The following is a 24,263-nucleotide window of genomic DNA, read 5'->3' on the forward strand; positions in this document are numbered from 1 at the left end:
AAGACCTCCGACTACTGAAAAGTTGTATTTGCTCTTCTTATTCAACCACTCAGCAATAAACTTGGACCTTGTTTTGAAAAAAGAAAAAAAGAAAATTTTTCTTCTGTGTCACCCCTGGGAAGGACTTTGGGTGGGGGGGGGGGGTGGGGGGAGGTTTGTACCGGGCGGTACACCTCTACGCGGCGCAAGTTCAAATCTTGCGGCAATTGAAACTTCTCTACTGGAGAGACCCGGAACTTTAACAACTGAACTAACTCTACGGTTTATCAGAAGATGTCACTGAGTGTTTTTGATTTGCTTTCGTTTTTCATTGATCACGAAGTGTGGACATTCTCTAACCAATGTCGCTACTAAAAACTATGATCACGCACTTTGCTGCAAAGGAATGAACCTTCTTGAAGAAATTTTGTATTCAAAAGTTGTTGTCTTTACTAAATTTTGTTCTTTTATTTTCTTCCGTCAGGTTTGAACTTAGCCAATCCCGAATTTCTTTAATTAATTCTCAGCCAATCATGTATGTCTTCTTCGATATGGATCTGTAGCTCTAAGCTATCCAAAAAAGTTAAGAGGGCGGGTCTTAATTACCCCTGAAAGGTCTCGAATTTTCCGCGAGGGTGTAAATACTGCTGATTATCTTGTCTCCGAGCCACTTCAGTAACATCTAGCTTAGTGTGTGAATATGTAGCAGGGGGCGGGAAGTGCCTCGTTCTTCAGGCAGCAGTTCTTCAACAAGGTATTGGCCTTTTAACATCTGTACTTCTTGCTAGCTCAGCAGTTTAACTCTCGGGGAAGGTTCGAAACCTTTGATATGTATCTCTTTAAAACGTAAATCCCTTTTAACTCTATGTAAAAACTACAATCTCTTTAACTGTAAAGCGGGGATAGAGAGTGCTTTACCCTCTCGAGCTCCTCTTCATTTCTGAATTTGAGGTGACTATGTTTTCATAACCGTTTTTCTCTTCCTTCTTAATGTGTTAAATTTATCTTGTATACTAGTCACCTCCGTAGATTGGGACTAGCCCCTGTGTGATCGGCCTAGTGCCACTTAGGTTTTAAAATGTGTATTTAAGAGTGCAAGTTCTCGCCTCCAGTTCTCTCTGTATTTTGGGCCAGTAACTTAACCTGTTGGTTTTTTTTTCTTTTCCTTCATGCAAAGGCCCTGTAGGTTGGGTACATGATACCCCTATTTCTTTGTAAGTGTGCCTTGAGGGCAGTTAGTGTAAAGTCCGTTTATGGCCTCTTAAATAGGCTTGAAAAATGGAGAGCGGGTCAGCTCTTTCTGGTGTGTGAAAGGTGCCTCTGGGAGGTTAAAAGTTGGGAGCAAGTGCTCCATGCAATTAGGGGTTTTCTGCCCTTTGGTAATTTTGTGGTTGTGAGCTGAGAGCTCAGAAATGACACTTGGGGCTCGAAGCCCAAATCTTGTAACAAACTGTAATTTGTAATTTCTTAATTTGTTGATCTGCTACTTGGTACCTGTTATACTCTGTTATTTGTTGATTTTGAAAAGAAAATATAACCTTTGTTAAAGTGTTTAATTAACTTTAATTTTGTAGTTGAGACCTATTCCAGCCCGCACGTTCTTTCACCTCTGCCTACCACGGATATCTCTGTAACAGTAAATATTACTGATTTCAAGGGAAGCAGATTAATTAGCAAGAAATGTAGAGGCATAGGCATCGGTTCCCTTTGTAATATGATCCCAGAACTGTGGGGGTTAGAAATTCATTCACTATGTCCATTTCTTTTGGATTATTCCCTCAACCTCCTCACTATAGATTGAATTTCAGAAACTGGTTTGCATATTACAGAAACAGGCTTATTGTCAACAAGATCTCAATTCCAAGCATCATTGCTAGAGTTCTCACCCGCTCTTGATGCATTCTGCTCTTGTCCCTTGATGCACTATTACCTCAGAACTGAAATTGAAATCACTTTCATCACTGTCAGTTGAAGAAGTAGTAGTATTTTCAGTCTCCAGAGAATCATTTCCACTTTCAACTATTTTCAAGCCAGTTACGAATAGCCTCATCCATGCCACACTTGGATGCCACCATGTTTGGTTTCAACTAGCGGCAAACTGAGGTGCTTTTTATTTTCCGTATTTCATCCCTAAGTTACTATTTACACAGAGAAAATAGCTTCAGATATCATCTGACAACTATCGGGTAGGCTGCAGAATAAACAGAAAAGATCTCTGTGACTAGCTAACCGTGATAATGAACTTATAAATGTTCCATGCACCACGACAGAAGTGTCCATCAAAGTATGTTACCACGTTACAATCGCAGGACGGAAGGTTCTGTCGAAATATGGCAATGGGTTAGGTGTAATTTAGGCTGTCGAGCGAGTAAGACAGTGAAAACTATTCGTATTTAATCTAATGTAAAATTTAAATTGTGCCTTGGAGGGGCGGAATGTTGCAAATTTTGGAGCTCAGTCTCCTAGAGGATAATTGTGTGGAGCAAAGATTCTCCTTTGAACTATGTAACTTTGGAGCTACTAGCTGTTTTTCCAAATTTCTGTGTACGTGGTTGTTTTAGGATCATTGTTGTTACTACTAGGGCTACCCTGCGAACCATGTGGTGGGGAGGCTTGCGCGTCCCAATGAAGCGGATAGCCGAGTTGCAGGTTCAACTACATCAGATGGGTATCTGTTGAGAGACCAGACCAACAAATGGTTTATTGAAAGTGCGGTAGCAGTGTCTCAGAAGTTGCAAGGGCAGCAGTCTAGATGAGTGACTGAAATGACTTTGTAATAATAGTCATTGTTACCGAGTTTTTGTGGTAGTTATGCGTGAAAGAAGGTGCGGGGTGGTGAACGGGTCTCAAGCTACTAAAGTAAAGTTAATTTAAAATTTAACAAGGTTATATTTTCTTTTCAAAACAAAGAAATAACAAGCATGGCAGGTACAAAGTAGCAAGTCCAAAGGGTAGTTACAATATTTACAGGATTTGGGCTTCGCGCCCTGATTTCACAATACTAGGGCAATCAGCTCAGTTTTACCCCCAAACACAAGTTTCAACAGAGGGGCAGAAAACCCCATTCATGCCTAGGAGCCCTTGCTCCAAATTACACTGAAAAACCTCCACGAGGCGTACAACACTCAATTTTCAAAAGAGCCACTCGCTCTCAAATTTAAGCCTCTCCCAGGCCACACCAAACTCCACCTTCAAGTTGTCCTCAACGGACATAAACACAGGGGTAAAATACCCAATCTACTGAGGTCTATAAAATGAAAAGAAGGTTAATTAAATGACCTCTAAGGTAACAATTTGAGAGGAGGCGAACTTGCACTCCTAATACACTTTGATTAAGACCTACTTGGCACTAGGCCGTTAATACAAGGGCTAATCCCATACTAAAGAGGTGACTTAAGAAGAGAACAATTTGTTTTACGTTAACGAAGAATAGGTTGAGAAAAATAAGTTCACCTCAAAACAATATGAGTGGGAGCTCGAGAGGGTTCGCACTCTCTATCCCAGTATGTAGCTTAAAAGAGAATATATGAAAGAGAAGTTACATTTAGGAAAAGGTTACATGGTGGAACGCTTAGAACCCGCCCCGAGAGTTAAACTGCTGAGCTAGCAAATAAAGAAGTTATTAATCGGCCATTACCTTGTTGTTGACCGCTGCCGAGGAAAGAGGCGCTTCCCGCCTCCTGCTATGTACTTTATACACTGAAAGATGGAACAGAAGTGGCCCGGAGACCCTAAAATCAGCAGTTTATATACTCTCGCGGAAGTTTCTAGGCGTTAGGGGAATGAGAACACCCTCCCACGAGGATTTTATTGGTTCATCCATAAACCCCCTACACAATACTAAGAAGAAACACATAATTGGTGGAAAATTAATTTAAGAAATTCGGGATAGGCTAGATTTAAAACAAGGGGAAAGAAGGGGTAATATTGCCAACTTAACCAATGACTGAAAAAAAATTTAGCAATGAACAAACATTTGAAATAAAAATTTCTCCAACAAAATAGTTCTTTGACTCCGCACAAGGGTGCACTATTGTTGATCTTCAGTAGTGTCCTCTAGAAGAGAAAGTTCACACTTCTTACTTCAAGCAAAACAAAAACACATCAAAAATGACACAGTTCAAAAACTCAAAATCTTCCACTTGGTGACATCTTCTGAGAAGGTAGCGAATTAATAGCGTATATAAAGTTCAGACTTCCTCCAGCAGAGGAGTTTCACCTGGCGCAAATTTTAAATTAGCGGCGTGGAGGTGTACCGCCCGGTACAGTCAACATGGCTTAGCTGTGTTGATATTGCTACACGGCTGAAAGCAACGGGTAACTACAGCTGTAACTAACTCCCAAGGACATGCAGTTCTCTTTCTGTATGGATGATGTACTGATGATGGCGTCCTCCCGGGTAAAATATTCCGGAGGTAAAATAGTTCCCCATTCGGATCAGCAGGTTGGGACTAGACGAGTCTGAGCATGGAATGCTAGAAGTTTGAATTGTTGTGGTAGGTTAGAGAATCTGAAAAGGGAGATGGATAGACTAAAGTTAGATGTAGTTAGTATAAGTGAATTATGTTGGCAGGAAGAACAGGATTTTTGGTCAGGTGACTGCAGAATTATCAACACAAAATCAAACAGGGGAAATGCAGGAATAGGTTTAATAATGAATAAAAAAAATAGGGGAACAGGTAAGCTACTACGACCAGCAGAGATAAAGCATTATTGTCGTCAAGATAGACACCAAAGCAATGCCCAGCCCAATAGTGCAGTTCTATATGCCTGCTTTTTCAGCGGATGATCAGGAAATCGAAAGAATATATGAAGAATAGAAGATGTAATACAATAAAAAGGTGGCTAGAATCAAATTGTGATGGAAGACTGAAATGCAGTGGTAGGCCAAGGAAGAGAGGGTAATACAGTAGGAGAATTCGGATTGGGGCATAGGAACGTAGGAGGAAGTTGGCTGGTTGAATTCTCCACTGATCAGAATTTAGTCCTTGCCGATACTTGGTTCAAACACCACAAACGACGGCTGTATACGTGGACGAGACCTGGAGACACTGAAAGGTATCAAATGGACTTCATTATGATTAGGCAGAGATTCAGAAACAAGGTGTTGGATTGCAAAACTTTCCCAGGAGCAGACGAGGATCAAATAGACTTCATTATGATTAGGCAGAGATTCAGAAACCAGCTGTTGGATTGCAAAACTTTCGCCGGAGCAGACTTAGACTCTGACCACAACTTGTTGGTCATGAAATGCCATCTGAAGCTGAAGAAATTGAAGAAAGGAAAGAATGCAAAAAGATGGGATCTAGACAAGTTGAAAGAAAAGAGTGTGAGGGATTGTTTCAAGGAACATGTTGCACAAGGTCTAAATGAAAAGGCTGAAGGAAACACAATAAAGGAAGAGTGCATAGTCATGAAAAATGAAGTCCGCAAGGCTGCTGAAGAAATGTTAGGAAGGAAGAAATATCAACTCATTGGATAAGTCAGGAGATGCTATACCTAATAAATGAACGACGAAAATACAAGAATGCAAGAAATGAAGAGAGCAGAAAAGAATACAGGCTATTAAAGAATGAAGTGGATAGAAAGTGCGAGGTAGCTAAGGAAGAACGGCTGAAGGAGAAGTGCAAGGATGTCGAAGGTTGTATGGTCCGTGGAAAGGTAGATGCTGTATACAGGAAAATCAAGGAAACCTTTGGGGAAAGGAAATCTAGGTGTATGAATGTTAAGAACTCAAATGGAAAGCCACTTCTAGGGAAAGAAGTTAAAGCGGAAAGATGGCAGGAACGTATCTATCGGTTGTATCAAGGTAAAGATGTAGATGATTTGGTTCTGGAACAAGAAGAGGCTGTTGATGCTGATGAAACGGGAGACTCAATTTTGAGGTCAGAGTTTGACAGAGCTGTGAGAGACCTAAATAGGAACTAGGCACCCGGAATTGATAATATTCCCTCAGAATTATTGACTGCCTTAGGAGAAACTAACATGGCAAGCTTATTCCATTTAGTGTTTAAGATGTACGAGACAGGAGAAGTGCCATCTGCTTTTTGGCAGAATATTGTTATGCCTATTCCCAAGAAAGCATTACTGACAAGCGTGAAAACTACTGCACCATTAGTTTAGTATCTCACGCCTTCACAATGTTACCTCGTATTATTTACAGAAGAATGGAAAGACAAGTTGAAGCTGAGTTGCACGAAGATCAGTTTGGCTTCGGAAGAAATGTAGGAACACGTGAAGCAATCCAGACTTTACGTCTCATCTTAGAGGATTGAATTAAGAGGACAAGCCCATGTACATGACATTCGTAGATCTAGAAAAGGCATTCGATGTTGATTGGACCAAGCTATTTAAGATTCTGAAAGTGATTGGGTTCAGGTACTGAGAACTAGAAATGATCTTCAATCTGTATAAAGATTAGTCTGCAGTGATAATAATCGAGGGCTTTGAAAAAGAAACAGCAATCCAGAAAGGGGTGAGGCAAGGCTGCTGTTTGTTCCCCCTCCTTTTCGGTGTTAACAGGCAGTAAAGGAAATCAGAGAAGAATTTGGAAAGGAAATCACAATCCAAGGAGAAGAAATCAAACCTTGAGTTTTGCCAATGATATTGTTATTTTATCCGAGACTGCAGAAGATATCGAGAAGTTGCTGAATGGTATTATGGACGAAGTCTTGGGTAAGGAGTACAAGATGAAAATAAGCAAGTCCAAAACAAAAGTAATGGAGTGCAGTCTAATGAAGGCAGAGGATGCAGGAAATACTAGATTAGCAAATGAAGTCTTGAAGGAAGTAGATTTATATTGTTACTTGGGTAGTAAAATAAGTAACAACGGCAGAACTAAGGAGGACATAAAATGCAGGCTAGCACAAGCAGGGAAGAGCTTTCTTAAGAAAAGATATTTACTCACTTCAAACATTGATATAGGAATTAGAAAGATGTATGGTAGCGAAACATGGACAATAACTAGCTCAGAAAGGAAGAGAATAGATGCTTCTGGAATGTGGTGTTACAGAGGAATGCTGAAGGTGAAATGGATAGATCAAATCACGAATGAAGAGATACTGAATCGAATTGGTGAGAGGAGATCGATTTGGCTAAATTTGACGAGAAGAAGAGATAGAATGATAGGACACATCTTAACACATTGCGGACCGGGTGCCCTTCACCCCATGCACAGCCCTGTTCCCGGCCACTTTCTAACTACCTCCAAACTGGAGTGCATGCATTCAAATAAACTGCCAGAACTTCACTAGCCTTTGAAGGACTACTGTGTTTTATTCTGGAGGCATTCCTGATTAGTAGTTGAAATGCAGTTAGGTAAGTATTTGCTGAAATCTATTTCGGCTCATAGTTTTCTGAAATATATGGTTTTCTATTAGGGGATCGGTTGGCCAGTAATCTTTCAGATACGGTTTCTTAACCTGCCCTATCAATATACACAAAACAATTTTTTAATTTCCCTCCTAGGGACATTAGTCCACTTTAGGTTTTACGGTATACGTTATGAGAATGTGACTTCTGCTCATAGTATAAGTTTGTCTGTTCAGCTACATAATGAAAAAGTCCTCACAAACATAAGTACTGATACTTGTCCTACGTTTCCAGGTTCATTAGGCCATACTTTTACCGGGCGAGTTGGCCGTGCGCATAGAGGCGCGCGGCTGTGAGCTTGCATCCAGGAGATAGTAGGTTCGAATCCCACTATCGGCAGCCCCGAAAATGGTTTTCCGTGGTTTCCCATTTTCACACCAGGCAAATGCTGGGGCTGTACCTTAATTAAGGCCACGGCCGCTTCCTTGCAAATCCTAGGCCTTTCCTATCCCATCGTCGCCATAAGACCTATCTGTGTCGGCGCGACGTAAAGCCCCTAGCAAAAAAAAGGCCATACCTTTATATCAGGAACACGTTCAAAATCCTCTAGTCTAGGTTTACTGTTGTCCATAACCTAGTTGTCAGAAAACACTATATTATTTACAATATTTAGAATATTTACACCCGTAACACAATTATGAGACTCATCCTGCGCCACGTGAGTTCCACACCTTGAGGATAAGGATATCTACTCGTCATCACTTGAAACATTTCTGTTAGAATGTATTTCATCATCGAACTCTAAATATTCAGCATCACTTAGACATTCTGAGCCTGTATCAGCACATAATACGCGGATAATTTCATCCCTGTCTAAACACGTGTGATCCGTGTGCGCTGCCATCTTGCATGGCTCTTCAAACTTTGTAAGCATGTTGTCAGGAAAAGCAAAGAAAAGCTATGATATGAAGAATAATCGAAAAGAAATGCGACTGTCGATTGTGTAGAACCATGCATAAGAGTTCTAGCACCCTTGACCTCCAAATAGTTCCGGTATATATCAAAAGATAGCACTAAACTTCAGTCTGCTGCTAACACGAGTTTTCTCGGGACCGGTCCGCAATGTGTTAAGACACCCAGGACTTATTCAGTTGGTTTTTGAAGGAAGTGTAGACAGTAAGAACAGTAGGGGTAGACCAAGGTATGAAAATGACAAGTAGATTAGAGCAGATGTTGGATGCAATAGTTATGTAGAAATGAAAAGGTTAGCACAGGATACGGTGGCACGGAGAGCTGTATCAAACCACTGTGTGGACTGATGGTTCAAACAACAACAGAATTGAGGAGCTTACTTTGTTTAACTTTTTTTGTTCATCAAGCCTTGAATTCAGAGAGAAAGGAAAGAAATAAAATTTCACATTTTTAGAGTTTTAAATTATACTTTGATATTTTCTCTATCCACCCATTCACGCCAGTACCTTCTTACACCTATGTGCTCCATGGAATCGCTGTAACATTAATAATGTATGGTATTGGAGTTCTCTGATCAGTTCAGTTTGTTCTTCTGAGTAGATGGACAAGATAGAATATTACCATATGTACTGTATGTGTGTAATTATGATGAAATATGATTTGGCCTTTTATTTTCTCCTTTAGACTCTGGGAGTAGTATGTCATCACGACTGAGTCCATCAAGTTCAGGCTACAAGTCCCAGTCACAAAGGTCAGATACGACCATGTCAGCCACTCCCTCCCCAACTGCTACACCTGTTAGTCAGATGGAGCCTCAGACTGTTATGTGGGCAGTTACGAGTATGGCTGCTGTACCACCTGGCAGCATCCTTATCAATCCACAGGTAATTGAAAACATTTTAAAGGCTGTAAAAGGGACTTCTTAGGGAGAGTGATTAAATATTTTGTGGTATATTCAGTGTTCCATATGTTTTCTTCTTTTGAAAAGGGACTTAATGCATTGCTGACTGGATACTTGAGGTTGTCACATACCCTGTGGATCAGACATTTTTCTACTGAGTATACTAGAGTGCACATTATTATTAAAATGTATATAAATATTAAGCTAGTCAAGGTTTTATCTTTAAAATTGTGTATATGTCGGTGGTCTTTATAAAACCATCTTCAGCATCAATTTTTAAATACATCATCTATGTTTATATCTTTGTCATCAATAATGTCACTTGAATAAATTAGCATACTATGTAAATTATGGCGTGTAGGGGCTTGAATATCACTTCCGTGATCACTCTCGCATTCAGTTTCCACTAATTCACAAGCACTATATCGATTTGAATGATCATTGGCATACAATTCTTCTAAAATATCGTCGTCAGCTAACACTGTGTTTCGCAAGTGCTCCATCTTATCATTGACTGAACCGACACAAAGAAAGTAGACGTTTTGAAACTAAATCAGAGAATAAAAGAAGGCCATGAATAAAAGAAAAGTGGCAGGTATACATCTATGATTTATTCTACTCAATGTGCAAGTCCAAAATAGTTCAATGTATGGTCAAGAGATGTCACAGGGAGACTGAAAACAATGTCGTGAATAAAACAGAGATTTCTCGGGGCCCGTCTCCTACCGATGGCGAGTGTTCTTTGAGATTCCTCGGGGCCCGTCATCCATTTGTTAAGATTTACAATTCAAGCATGAGATTTGCAGGATTATTGTATTGTTTTGCTTTTGTTTAACCCCTCAGCGCCGACCTCTATACGTTGTATAGACCCTCTTTTCTTCCGTAGCCGCCGACCTCTATACGTGGTATAGACCCATAGATGGTTTCGCATTTACAGCTATAGCGCAAAGAGTTTTGGAGTTATGGATTTGCAAATTGTTTTGTTTCCAAGAAGAAACGTTGGGTTTTATCAGTGTTGTGACTGTTGTGAAATAAGAATTGAACGTTAAAATGTAGTTGTTTTTGCAAGGGTAAGTATTTGTCAAGTAAGTCTGACCACTAGTAATCTCTGCTTTTTTTAAAGCCTGTTTGCTTCATTCTTTCACACGTAATAAAATAAAGAAATGATGATCGGAGAAGTTTGTCTTTTCGCGTGATGTTCTTTGCTCTATTTGTACATTGAGAGTGCGAATTATTTATTATATTGTCTTTATTTCTTGGCTTGTAATATTTTCGTAAATCTCCACGAGCGATCTGTGTAGACATCAGTTGGTGCTGCTTTCTGTCATACGATACGAGAACCAGTTGTTCATGGTATATATCTCGCTTGAAAGACGATGTCTCGACCTTTTATCTGAAATATGTATCGAGTGGGTATGTTTCGTCATGAATGTTATTCCCCTCATTCAGTTTCGTCCTGCTGCTTTCGGTCTCGCTGCAGCTTCATCAGGCCATGTGACGCGCCGTGCTCAGCCGTGGTTTGACTGACAGTAATTTGCTTGACATATTGTATAATAATTCAGATGAAAGTTTAGTCAGAAGTAGTAGTGACAGTATTAGCAGCAGCGATAATGAAATAAATAATGCGGCTGTGGCGTATGCAGTGATAAATGATGAGAGTGACGATAAGGAGGAACCAGTACTTGGAAATTTCGTGTAGGAGACTATTGATAATTATACGATGTCAAAGGGAAGTTTTCAACAGTGAATTCGGATTCCTAAATTGCCTAATAATATCCAGACAAGTCACAGGGACAAACACTGAGCAATTAGGCCTATCTTATCGGGTTCAGCTGGAGGAAGGTTTGTTTACAAAATAAGCTCGCTCGGACAGGGAACGAAATATTCAAGGCCGGTGCGCATCAGATAATACAGTTCCAAGGTTGCAGGAAAGACATTTTATCATGAAATTGTCACCCAAGGGTGAGAAATACAAACCTTAGAGACGTTATATCGTGTGTTCAAAACACGGCAAAATGACGATGTCAGTGTACTGCTGCCAGGAGTGTGACGTGGGTCTCTGTCTCGAAGAGTGCTTCGAACTTTATCACATGAAACTAAATTACTACGGTAATGTGAAACAATTATGTCATTATATGCATGTACATAGTTCTATCATAAGGAATTCAAAATTTCGTAAGTATCGGGCTACTCTTATACTTGTAATAACGCTTTAAGTGAATCAACGTATTTCAGTCGCGTGTAGTTGAAATCTCATCCGGCTGCGGGGTAGGAAGCTCCTAAAATGGCTGCGACGCTGAGGGGTTAATAGGTATGTTCCATTCTTAGATGTTCTTTTGTTTTCCTTGTCAAGGGGTTGGCGTTAAAATGAAAGTATTATCATCTTATTGCTTGACAAATAACAGAGAAATGATGAAGTCCTTACCTGTTAGAAAGGAATCTCAGAAATTCAACGATTTCTACCTCTTCCTTCATAAAAGTTGTAGGATTACTTGGCTTTCCATGAGTTATCTTGTTAAAGATGACAAAGCAACTTATTATGCTATATTTAATTTTAAATTTAAGAAATGTGTGTTTTTACTGATAAATTTGTTACCAAATATTCTTCGTTAGTGTAGTTATATGAATTCAAATTAAATTAAGAAAAAGATATTGTATAATATAGAGTGAAACCCTTTTAGTTAAGATATGGTATATATAGAGTGAAACCCTTTTAATTTGACCCCTTTTTGTTCATGTCAGACGAGGTCACTGTATAGAGATGGTCATGTTAGAGATATTTTTCCAATAATTTCTGTAGATGTTTAATGTGTATAAGTGCATTAACTGTAGGTAATGAATAAATCTTATCATCATCATCATCATCATCATCATCATCATCATCATCATCATCTCATTTGACAGTTCCAGTTCCCTGGGTACTGCTAATGAGCCTTCTCCATTCCATCCTATTCATGTACATCTTCTTCTCCATGGCATCTACTATTATTGATCCCCTGTCTTCGATGTCCATCCAACGGGTTCTAGGCCTTCCCACCATTCTTCTTCCTGTCACCACTCTCTCTAGGTTCAGTTTCGCCATTTTTCTGGTTCCATCCTCATCACATATCTGAACCACCATAATCTAGCTCGATCTGGTAGCGATGTCTTTATACCCCTTTTCTTTCGTCGCTTCTGATTCCTTCTCTTGTCCAACTTGGTTTTTTTATAGTGGACCTCAAGAACTTCATCTCTGAAGCCTGTAGCCGTGACAAGTCTCGCGAGGTTAGGGTGCATGTCTCAGTACCATATGTCAATATTGGTACGAAGTAGATGTTGAACATGGTTAATTTTGCCTTCTTTGGAACTTCGGTATTCCAAAGAAGCATCCTCACTTGTTGGTAGAAACGGAAACTTTTTTGCACCCTATTGTTTATCACCTTTCTGACTAGGCCATCGCTAGAGATTATGCTGCCGAGATAGAACTTTTCTACACATTCCAGCAGTTGGTCTGCTAGTGTGATCTTTGCTGAATGACCCTCTCTGCTCACTACTATCACTACGGTCTTAGTCATGCTGATCTTGAGGTTGAATGCTTCGAACTTGGCTTTCCAAACATTTAATTTTGATTGAACTTCCACTTCTGACTCTCCCCAGATCACAACATCTGCAAAGGTCATGGCTTTTAATTCACCTAATGATGTTTCTTTGATGGATTTCATTATTTCATCCATCACAGTGATGAACAGTAGTGGTAACAGTGCACTTCGCTGTTGTACTCTACTATTGGTCTTGAAGCGGGATGAATAACCACTGCCAACCCTCACACGGCTTGTACATTCCTCATATAACATCCAAATTTTCCTCACTAATCCTTCAGGCACATTTCTGTTTCTTGGATAATCCCAGATCTTTTCTCTTGTCACACTGTCATATGCTTTCTCGACATACAAGAAAACCATGAAGAGATCCTTGCCTTTCTCCCAGTGTTTTTCTATCAACATTTGTATGCTGAAAATTAGGTCTGTTGTTGACCTATTAGCTCTGAAGCCATATTGCTTTTCTTCTAGTTACTCCTCTAAAATGATCCTTAGTCTCCGTTCGATGACTTTTTCCAGGATTTTCAGCCCATGTGATACGAGAGTTATTCCTCTGTAGTTTGTGTATTATAGCCTTTTTCCTTTCTGGAATCGTGGAATGACTGCACCCTTGTTCCAGTCTGCAGGTATCTTATTGTCATTCCAGACTGCACCGAGTACTCTATGCAACCACTGTAGACCTTGTATCCCTGCCACTTTGATGATATCAGCACTGACATCATCATATCCTGGTGGTTTTCCAGTGGGCACTTTCTTCAAGGCCGTTTCTGTTTCCATCCATGTTATTGGAGGTTCTTTGGTGTATTCTTCCACAACTGATTCTGTGTTCTTCAGCTCTTGTGTTGTCCCATTTAGCAGATTCTCATAGTGATTCCTCAAGACCTCCCTGATGCCACTCTCTTTCCTGATCACATTTTCATAGCTATCTTCAAGAGTCGTTATGGTGTCCATTGGTTTTCTTCTGTTTTTGACCACTTTGTACAGCAACTTCATGTTTCCTTATTGTCTTCCTCCAGTGTCTGAGTGAAATCGTCCAAGCATTTCAACTTTTCCTCCTCAATTTTTGTTTTGGCTTTGAGTTTCTTATCATGGTACACTTATTCAAGGATTCCTATCTTCACTTCATCCAGTATATCCTATGACTTTAGTTTTTCATGGTCCTTTTCTGTCCTAGCCAAATGTCTATCCTTTAGGGCTGTTTTCACCTTTGTGTTCAACCAGGGTGTTTCCTTCATTGGAATGTTCTTCGATCTAGTCCATTCTTCTTCTCTGCTCTTCATTTCTTCAGTTGGTAGCTGTCTTTTTATCTGATCCTGATACTCAGTTCTCTTTTCCTTGTCAACGAGTTCCGATACTTAGATTTTTGGATGCCTCCTTGTTGTTACCTTAGGTACCTGGATGTATTTCAGGTCTGCCACTAATAGCCAGTGGTCGCTATTACGGTTTATGCTGGGAATTACCTTGACATCTGTTATAAGACTTTTTCTCTCTTCATCTATAATGACATAATCAGTAACAGACTTGTTCTGCCCGTTCCAACTGTACCTGGTAATTTTGTGAGCAAATTTTTTCTTGAACCAGCTATAAAATATAAATAAAATATTAATTTACATACAGCACATTAATTAATGTACTCCAGCCAGCAATGGGCCATGAGTACACAACCTACTGGCCTTTCCTTGACAGTAGGCGTATGCCATTTTCTTTACACTCCAGATGTTTGTCAATGTTTGGCTCCACCTCCATCATTCGTCTGATAATATATTCTGTGACAACACTATTTATTTATTTGTTTGTTTGTTTGTTTGTTTACATTTTTGGACCTCCATTGGACTAGTTTAGGCAATTTTATAAAGAGGGTTTTACAGTTTTCTGTCAGCCTAGTACTTCTTCATTCTCTCCAATTTCAACTTCCTTTCTTTCTCTGAAATCGCCCGTCCCATTGTCTGTTTTGTTGGTCTTGATTTGTTTGTGAACTTCTTTATTTTGTCTGTTTTTTTTTTTTTTCTTTTCATTTTTTTCATTTTAAAATCTTCTATTGTACTTTATATTTCCCTCATATCTTCCTTGATTTCTGTAATCCATTTAATGTTGCCCTTACTGTTCCATAACTTTTCGATAGTTCTCCTGATGGTCCTGATATCTGATATCTTGAGTAGATGTTCAAAGAATGGGATTCATTTCTTCCTTTGGTTACATTTCCTTGTAGACTGTTTCGTTAGAAGCTAATCTTAGTTTATGTTCATGCACATTCTGGTTATTTTTCTTTCAGTCTTGAGTATTTTATTTCTGCAGTGTTAGTTGTTTTGAAAATGATTTCACTAGCATATGTTATTTCTGGTCATGTATCTACAGTGAAACCTTGTTAGTGCATTAATCATTAACACGTTTTCTTGCTTAGCACATTGTAAATTCGAAGTCCCGATATTCATAGTATTAAATCTATGTAAATTACCTCACTTATTGCATCACAAATTTTTGCTATTATGCTTAGTGCGATCACATTATTCCTAGCTCTGAAAATGTTATTTGTCATCCCTTGTGAAACAAAAGTGATTTCCAGCTGGGGTAAGATCTGTCATCATAGTTGCATGATTACAGAAAGAGGCCTTAAATTCCAGAACTTCACAGGATAAGTTGCTTGTTTGGGGCGCAAGCTGTTGGCCTCAGGAATGTTCAGTTGTGATTGCCAGTTAACAGCAGGATTGCTGAATAACACAGCGACATGTATTTGTGCGTATATCACATTCCATTCCAAAGTTAGAAATTTATTTTGTGTTGAGTGGTACAGTGAAGTGTAGCGAAGATTTGTCACATGATACGGTAGCCTATATCTGGATTAGGAACATAATCGTGTGAAATTGACTAGTGTTGTCCGTATTTGTCTTGTAACAGCCTAGTTATGAATATGTAAATAAGTCGTGAAATTCCTTAATAATGAAGACAAAATTAAAATCTTACAGAAAGCGGACTAGCGTCCACACTTTCAGCACACAGAGGTCGTGAATGTTGAACTCGCATTTTCGAGTTTCAACTCAATCATTCTACTTGGTCATAGTTTTTCAGAATGGCAGTCAGTCATTCTTCCTGATTCATCACGGTTGCACATGGTCAGGTGTAACCAAAGACTTAAATATTACTTATCTAGACTCACAGAGCACGCTGATGCTAAGCGGAATATTGAACACTTTCGCGCATCGCCATGTTGCGGGCGCTTCAGCTTCGAATGCATTACTAGCGCGTGGTAATGTTTACAGACCCTTGCATATTTTCGATTTGAATCATGCCTGTTAGTGGATCTGGTTTGGTATTATATGTGACGGAGTGATAATATATTGTCAAATATTTTCAAGGAATGTGAGAGCTGATACTTTACGTTAGTTAAATTGATCGGCTATATTAGGCCTAAAGTTAGGCATTACCTATGGAATGGAAAGATATTCACGAGGGTGAATTCGTGTGCAGCCTTCATTTGTACAGACTGCTATCAGAAGGGATCTGGTATTTCTTTTCACATGTGAGTAGAAACTGAACTGTTAAAAAATAACTTTCCTTTACCATAATCGAGAACTAAGCAGGTTATAGGGTGGTTGATTCAGAGAACGAATGGACATGAAATTTAGCATATTTAGGCTTCTTTTTCTTGTTTGCCTTTTTCCAATTCAACGGGGATAATTCTTTAGAACTAAAAAGCTCTTCTGAAAAAGACTACATATTTTTCATACAAACTGTGTAGCGGTATTACAAATTTGATAAACCTGGGCATAGAATCTGTAAGATATGGTTGGTACAACTTGATAAAACCTTCTAATATTATGTAGGGTAAGGTATTGCTTCAAATTATCAATTACTTGAAAAATGATTTATTAGTATCATATGTCTTATTTTCTCCAGTTCTTCCCCACTTGCTTTATAATAAAAGAATACAATTGTTAATACGCTATTCCAGAAAAATCTGACAATATAAAGTCTAAACAAAGCTCATTACAATCTTGTCAATCCTAGTCTCCATTAGAAAACGCTAATCAAATTAACTTTTCATTATGATATTAATCTTTTTTGTTTGCAAGTGCTTCACTTTCAATTTCATTTTATTTTATGTTTGGTGTAAACCATGGTGCTCATAGTAGAGAAAAATTAGAACGCACTTTCAACTTGTATGTGCTCAGATTATGTTAATTCAGAATGAGTTTGTAAAAGCAGTAATATTTAAGAAGATAATATTATGAGGAGGATTTTACATCATAAATGATAACATTCTTACTTAAACCTAACCGGGCGAGTTGGCCGTGCGGTAAGGACCGCACACCTTTGAGCTTGCATCCGGGATATAGTGGTTTCGAAGCCCACTGTCGGCATCCCTGAAGATGGTTTTCCGTGGTTTTCCATTTTCACACCAGGCAAATGCTGGGGCTGTACTTTTAATTAAGGCCACGGGCTCTTCCTTCCCATTCCTAGGCCTTTACTACCCCATCGTCGCCATAAGACCTATCTGTGCGGGTGCGACGTAAAGCAAATTGTAAAAAATAAAACTTAAGCCTAAACCTCGCAGAGAAACTCAAACTAACCCTAGACATTAATTTCACTTTAAGAAATACACAACAGAAGACTAGCACCAGTGTAACGAATGTCAGGCAGAATTTACCTAAATCCAAATCACACAAACATGATAATTTAACTTCTACTCATCCAATTACGTTATTTCATATCCAAACAAACCGCATGGCACAACAGGCCCGAAAAGCCATGGCCTACAAAGCGACCGCTGCTCACCTTGAAGGCCTGTGTGAAGGTGTCATGTGGTCAGCACGGCGAATCCTCTCGGCCGTTATGTCACCGTCAGATAGCTCCACAATTGTAATCACGTATGCTGATTGGACCTCGAAGCAGCACTCAGATCCAGGTATAAATCTCTGACCTGGCTGGGGATTGAACCCGGAGACTTCGGGTAAGAAGTAGACTCGCTACCCCTACACCGCAGAGCCGGTATTTCATATTCAGAAAATGATAAAACATGTATATGATTGTTTTAGAAATATTTCTGCAGTCATGTACTTTTTAAACAATCTGTTCAGATAATTGAGTAAAATTTGCTGTTTGGCTGAGCGGTTAGGGGCGCACGGCTGTGAGCTTGCATCTGGGAGATAGTGGGTTCGAATCCCACTGTCGGCAGCCCTGAAGATGGTTTTCCGTGGTTTCGCATTTTCACACCAGACAAATGCTGGAGCTGTACCTTAATTAAGGCCACGGCCGCTTCCTTCAAACTCCTAGGCCTTTCCTATCCCATCGTCGCCGTAAGACCTATCTGTGCCGTTGCGACGTAAATCCACTAGCAAAAACTTATCTGAGAGGAATCATAAGCTATTTACCTTTCATAGAAAGATTTTATTTCATAGGTTTCCTTTTTTTTTGTTGATATTGAAGATTATTATTGTTACCGTGTTTTGGTGGTAGTTATGCATGAAAGAAGGTGCTGGGTGGTGAAGGGGTCTCAAGCTACTAAAGTGAAATTAATTTTAAAATTTAACAAGGTTATATTTTCTTTTCAAAATTAGGTAACAACAAATAGAACAGGTACTTAGTAGCCGAAACACGATTGACAATTACATTTACATAGGTACCCCATTTGGGGCTTCAAAAAGTCCGAAACATAATTCTTGAGCCATGAGCCCAACCTTACAATGAACACCATACAACAAAGGGGCCGAAAACCCCCAAACATGCCAGAAACACCGGGTTCCAATTACATCCAAAAGCCTCCTTGAGGCAGAAACACAATTTTCAAAAAGGGCAACTTCCCCTTAAAATACAAGCCTATCATAGGCCACTCCGAACTCCACCTTTAAGCCGTCCTCAAAGGACATATACACAGGAGCAAAATACCCAATCTACTGAGGTCTGTTAAATGACAAGAAAGTTAATATATGACCTCTAAAATCACAATTTGAGAGGAGGCGAACTTGCACTCCTAATACACTTTGTCTTTAAGACCTATTTTGGCTCTAAGGCCACTGATGCAAGGGCTAATCCCATACTACAGAGGTGACTTAAGAAACTACTAACTTACATTACTGAAGAATAGGTTGCGAAAAATAAGTTCACCTCAAACAATGTGAGTGGGAGCTCGAGAGGGTTAACACTCTCTATCCCAGTATGTCGCTTTACAAGAGAATAGAAGAAAAGAGAAGTTACATTTTAGGAAAAGGTTACATAGGGGAACGCTTAGAACCTGCCCCGAAAGTTAAACTGCTGAGCTGGCAAAGAAAAAATTTATTAATCGGCCATTACCTTATTGTTGACCGCTGCCGAGGAAAGAGGCGCTTCCCGCCTCCTGCTATGTACTTAATACACTGAAAGATGGAACAGAAGTGGCTCGGAGACCCTAAAATCAGCAGTTTAAATACTCTCGCAGAAAGTTCTAGGCGTTAGGGGAAAGAAAACACCCTCCCACAAAGATTTTATTGGGTAGGACCCCGCAACAGATTCAAGTTGGGGAAAGATACACCAGATTGGTCAGAAAATAATTGAAAAAATTCGTGATTGGATACATTCAAAACAAGGGGAAGAAAGGGGTAAATATTGCCAACTTAAACAATGACAGAAAGAAATTTAACAAAGAACAAACTCCTGAAATTAAATTTTCTCCACCAAAATAGTTCTTTGACTCCGCACTAGGGTGCACTATTGTTGATCTTCAGTAGTGTCCTCTAGAAGAGAAAGTTCACACTTCTTAATACAAGCAAGACAAAAGTACGTCGAAAATGACACAGTTCACAAACTCAAAATTTTCCAGGTAGTGACATCTTCTGAGAAATTTGGAAATTAAGACCGTAGATAAAGTTCAGACTTCCTCCAGAAGAGGAGTTTCAACTGGCGCAACTTTTAAATAAACGGTGTGGAGGTGTACCGCCCGGTACAATTATTATCGGTACCGGTACAGGAGTTTGTCAATATTTAATTTGTGTGTTCGCTAGTCTGCTGAGAGACAGGTAATTTTTATCTCACGATATGTAATCATACTTAAGTTGTAGACCGCTTTTTGAACATGTCTTCATATATTCAATAAAGCTAAATAATTGTTGATCCTAGGTTTCTCAAGAGACAGATTGCCACGTGATTCTCGTCCTTTGAGTCTGGCCTTCTAGCCATACGTACAATGTTCAAGCACATCAGTTACAAATATGAACCTTATATTAAAGTGAGCGACATGATCATTTTCGAGGTACCGCAAGTGTACTTTTGTAGTAGCGTATTTTTCAGTCTTCTTATTCAGTCTGCTAAAGGTTTCTTATTTTAGGTGCGCCACCTATAGGCTATGCAAAGGATTTGTGTAGATTGTTCAGTTTTTTATACAGAAGTATATTTTAATATTACCACAGTCTTGATATTATGTATATTTATTGCGTGTGTACACGGTAGTCGGTGTAGGCTGTCATTAATTTTATAAGGCGAATGTTTTCATGTGTGCAAAATGCAAGTTGAAGCATGAATTCCATACGATTCCTGCGTCAAGCTGAGGAGCGCCCGCAACATGGCGGTACGCGCATGGCCATGTCTTCCCCAGTCACAGGCTTCTGCGCAGCCAGCGGTGTAGGGCCTTGGGTGTAACCTCCAGCTCATTGTCTAAGTGTGTGACCAGAAAATAATGTTTAATGATCCACTGCTCTGAAATAATAGGTTTCTACTAGCATTTGTTTTAGTAAGAGTGTGATCTGCAATTGGATGGTATTATGCATCACTTGACCAAGCGCCAAAAGTAGATTTTGAGATATTGACACAAACTCAAAATCCTTTGTATTAATTCATATTTCCTGTTAAATGTGAGGTATTATATACCAAGATGAAGATAAAAACATAAATTTTCTTCCTTATGTATTCAATTTAGGGATATTTGAAGTATATCATCGTAATTTGAGATAATGGTGCTTGGTCACTTGATGCTTTATTGCAGTTACATTAGATTTTGTTTTTCATCACTTGACCAACGAATAAAATTGTCATTTAGTGATCGATTTGACTTTTAAAAATTCAATGCAGTGTAAAATATGGTAATTGTAAACTAATTTTATTGCTTATTTAAGCACAGGATTAAATTATACATAACAGCATACAACATAACATAGAAAAAACATGAATTTTAGAATATACAGTAGTATAGCTATTACACTGCTAGGTCATAGTATTAAGGCATCATAAACATACATTCTCTAAGTGTAATAAAATGCAGGATTTTAAGAATTTTTGAGTTCAAAATCCATATTTCCACAACCAATTCCAGAGTTCAAAATCCATATTTCCACAATCAATTCCAGGATCACTAAACAATCCTTTATAGAAAGGCTTAGCATCATTGGGAATTAGGTCCATGAGAGAGTGCAGGTCGTTCAGTTTCACTTCTGAAACTTGTTTTCAATTTGGCCATAACAGAGTGAGCAGACCGTGTAGAGCTGATCCATTTTCATTCTGAAGCCACGACCAACTGAAGATTTTTTAATGTTCACTTCAACAGTGTGTTCTGCATCAAAATGCATTTTGAAGAAAATGCTAAAAGTTTTATATTTGTTCAACTCTATTTCTCTCACATGCAGCCAGTTTACCTTCTCACTATTTGTGCCTGCTTCCTGTTTACAATGTGCTTCTCCAGATGAACCGTACTATGAAAATATGGTCCGGTCATTCTGTCCACAACAAGCAGGTTCTTCTTTCGGCACATCTTCATTACATTTATGTAGTCTTCGGTGGTATAGAGGCGCTGCTGAAATTTGAAAGCGCGTTCTACATCTCCAAAGTCACTGTCGTTAGTGAGGAAGCTATGGCCTGGAAATAAAAATGTTTGTGTAATCTTTTCAATGGCAGCGTGTTGTTCCAAAACTGTTTACTGAAGTAGAACAATCTTTATATTACGATTCTGGCCTCCACAAGAATCTGACCACAGTATGACTTCTTTGGCGTTGTGCATGTTTTCCATGAGATGCTTGTACAAGCAGGATCCAACCTCCTGAGCCCCTCATCATGCTTTTCCTTCTAACCAGACATAACAAAGACCTTTATTATCTTTCTCACTATGAATCCTTAAGTTATATAACCACAACTGGCGCTTGTAAAAAACCACATTTGTGGGAATACGGGAAAATGGCAGTTGTTTTTTTTTTCAAGGTCAAAACAAAACGTTTCCAGTTTTTCATCCAATTTCGATTTTTCCATATGGGCGTATGCTGCAGGGAAGAAAACCTATGCGGGAATCTACATTTAGCATCAGACGACCAAGCGACTGCAAGCTTGTGGTGTGGTCATTTGATGCGAAATTCAGACTCAGAAATGGTGGTTGGTCACTTGATGCAAAACTTCAATTTAATGATTGAGAGGTTGGCGTTTGGTCAAAATTAATTTCCCGCACAGTCATATTGAGAAGAAAAGTCCAAACAATAACCTATGTAAAGTTTACACCTTTACCTACCAGATGGTGTAATAATCTAAAAAAATCCATTTTGACGCTTGGTCATTTTATGCATAACACCATCCAGTTATACTTGGATTTTTTTATTGGCCCCTGTGCATATGTTTTTGATTTGTTGTTTTGTGTTTTTCACACCTTTCAGTGTACTTGCTATTTTATAAAGCTCAGCAGAAAAGGTTTTCATAGTTGTTCTCTCCTGTTTTTCACACCGTTTAATACTTTCCTCTCATCTTTAGAAATGTTAGATATAGTTTTCACTGTATCCGTGGATACACGATGTAAAATGCGCTCATGTCGGAAAAAGTTGTATCTAGTGTTTCCATATCCCTGGTGGATAGTTTCTCTTTGTATATTCAGTAGTGCGTTTTCTCGCTTAACACGTTCATTTTTGTTGTCCACTGCAAAACGTCTTAATGAAATTTTACTGTATTTTATAGTGTTTTAATTTTGTTGCTATTGAGAAGCATTTTTTATTGTATATTGTCCTCTGGTCAGTTTATTATATTATGCCCTGTTGGCTTTTCTGTAAGGTTATATGTTATTATTTCTCTAAATATTTAAAATTTACAAACAATTTTGATTTCCTCTTCTTCTGTTGCGATTTTATTTACGAGTGATTGTTCAGTTACCATGAATTCTCTCTTTTCAAAGGATGTCTGATGCCAGTTTTCTGTAGTGATTTAATTTATCGGATTTTCTGAATATTGTTGGACCTCTTCTTCTGTTGCGATTTTATTTACGAGTGATTGTTCAGTTACCATGAATTCTCTCTTTTCAAAGGATGTCTGATGCCAGTTTTCTGTAGTGATTTAATTTATCGGATTTTCTGAATATTGTTGGACAGGGGAATAAGGTCGTCAGCAAATCCTTCACAGTTTAAATCTAGGTTGTCTTTGGATCTTCCAGTTTTGATATTCTTCGAGTTATCCACGTACCATTCCCTCATTATATATTTTAAGATATGGTTGAACAGCAGTGGTCTGTCTTAAACCTGTTTATATGAGGAAAGTTGCATAAAATTCCCCTCTGAACTTGACTTCATATTTTGTGTTGGTTGAGGCAAGTTCCATCAATTTGATTCATTTTGGGTGGAGTCCGAAATTTCTGAAGACTATCAGTATTGAAGTGTACAAAGGTTAACACAAGAGGTTTGTTTTGTTTCTTGTAATACGCCATGATTAATTTTGAAGTGATAATTTGATCTTTGCAGCTTCTCCAAGGTCTGAAGCCTCCCTAGTATTCACGTAATTCTCGCTCAAGTTGTGCCATAATATAGGATTTGGAGATTTTTTTTAGTGGGTGGATTAATAGCCATGGTCCAGTGTTTGGGGAATTCTTATGTTATCCACATGTTTGATAGAGCCAGGTGTAGGGAGGTCTGAGCCATGTCGCTGGCATATTTCTACATTTCTGTGAAACCTTGGTGTTCTCTGCAGGCCATGTAATTCAACTCCTTGAGTGTTGCTTCCACCTCAGGTTTGTCTTTATTGGGGTGTTTGTGTTAATTCTTAACAGTTCCTTGGATTTTTTGCGGTTTAAAAGTTTATTGAACGGTTTTGCCATGATTTGGGCATTTTCCTTGTTTCTACATGCCAGTTTCCTGTCCTCACTTTTCAGCATTAACGTATTGTGCCCGTCATGGGAATTCAACACATAATAATTAACCCTGACTAGCCAGCGGATATCTCTGTCAATCTCTTCTCTCTTGATCTCAAGACTCGTCTAGGGTCAGGCAAGATCAAGGACTGAGTAAGATGCAGACTATCAGGTGACATAGTCAGATGATAATGGTGTAGTTAGCAGAGACGTGCAAGAATGTCTCGTGCAATGACCAAGAGGATCGGGGTAATATATCATGAATGTAAACATACACAATATGCTAAAAATTTGTCGCGTACTTACCAGAGAGGTATTACACCACAGTAGTTGCACGACCAGGGAAAATTAAATTAGACAAAAAGTTACCGAAATGTTCTGAACCGAAGGTCGTAGCAAGGCGTGGAAACAACCCGAGCCCACGGAGGTTAGGTGGATTAAGCATATCTGCCAACCCTTCCGATTTACC

General features: G+C 39.0%; 1 protein-coding gene across 7 annotated transcripts in view; it reads left to right on the top strand.

Moving 5' to 3' along the window:
- The window catches only part of enc (encore), a 1,357,661-nt gene that overhangs the window by 762,890 nt on the left and 570,508 nt on the right, over window positions 1-24,263 (top strand). For all 7 annotated transcript variants that reach the window (XM_067147181.2, XM_067147182.2, XM_067147187.2 and 4 more), the window contains one exon: window positions 8,947-9,146. In XM_067147181.2, the coding sequence (XP_067003282.2) occupies window positions 8,947-9,146 (200 nt within the window). The remainder of the gene's footprint in view (window positions 1-8,946; window positions 9,147-24,263) is intronic.

Source organism: Anabrus simplex, chromosome 5 (assembly GCF_040414725.1).
Source record: "Anabrus simplex isolate iqAnaSimp1 chromosome 5, ASM4041472v1, whole genome shotgun sequence".
NCBI classification, from domain to species: Eukaryota; Metazoa; Arthropoda; class Insecta; order Orthoptera; family Tettigoniidae; genus Anabrus; species Anabrus simplex.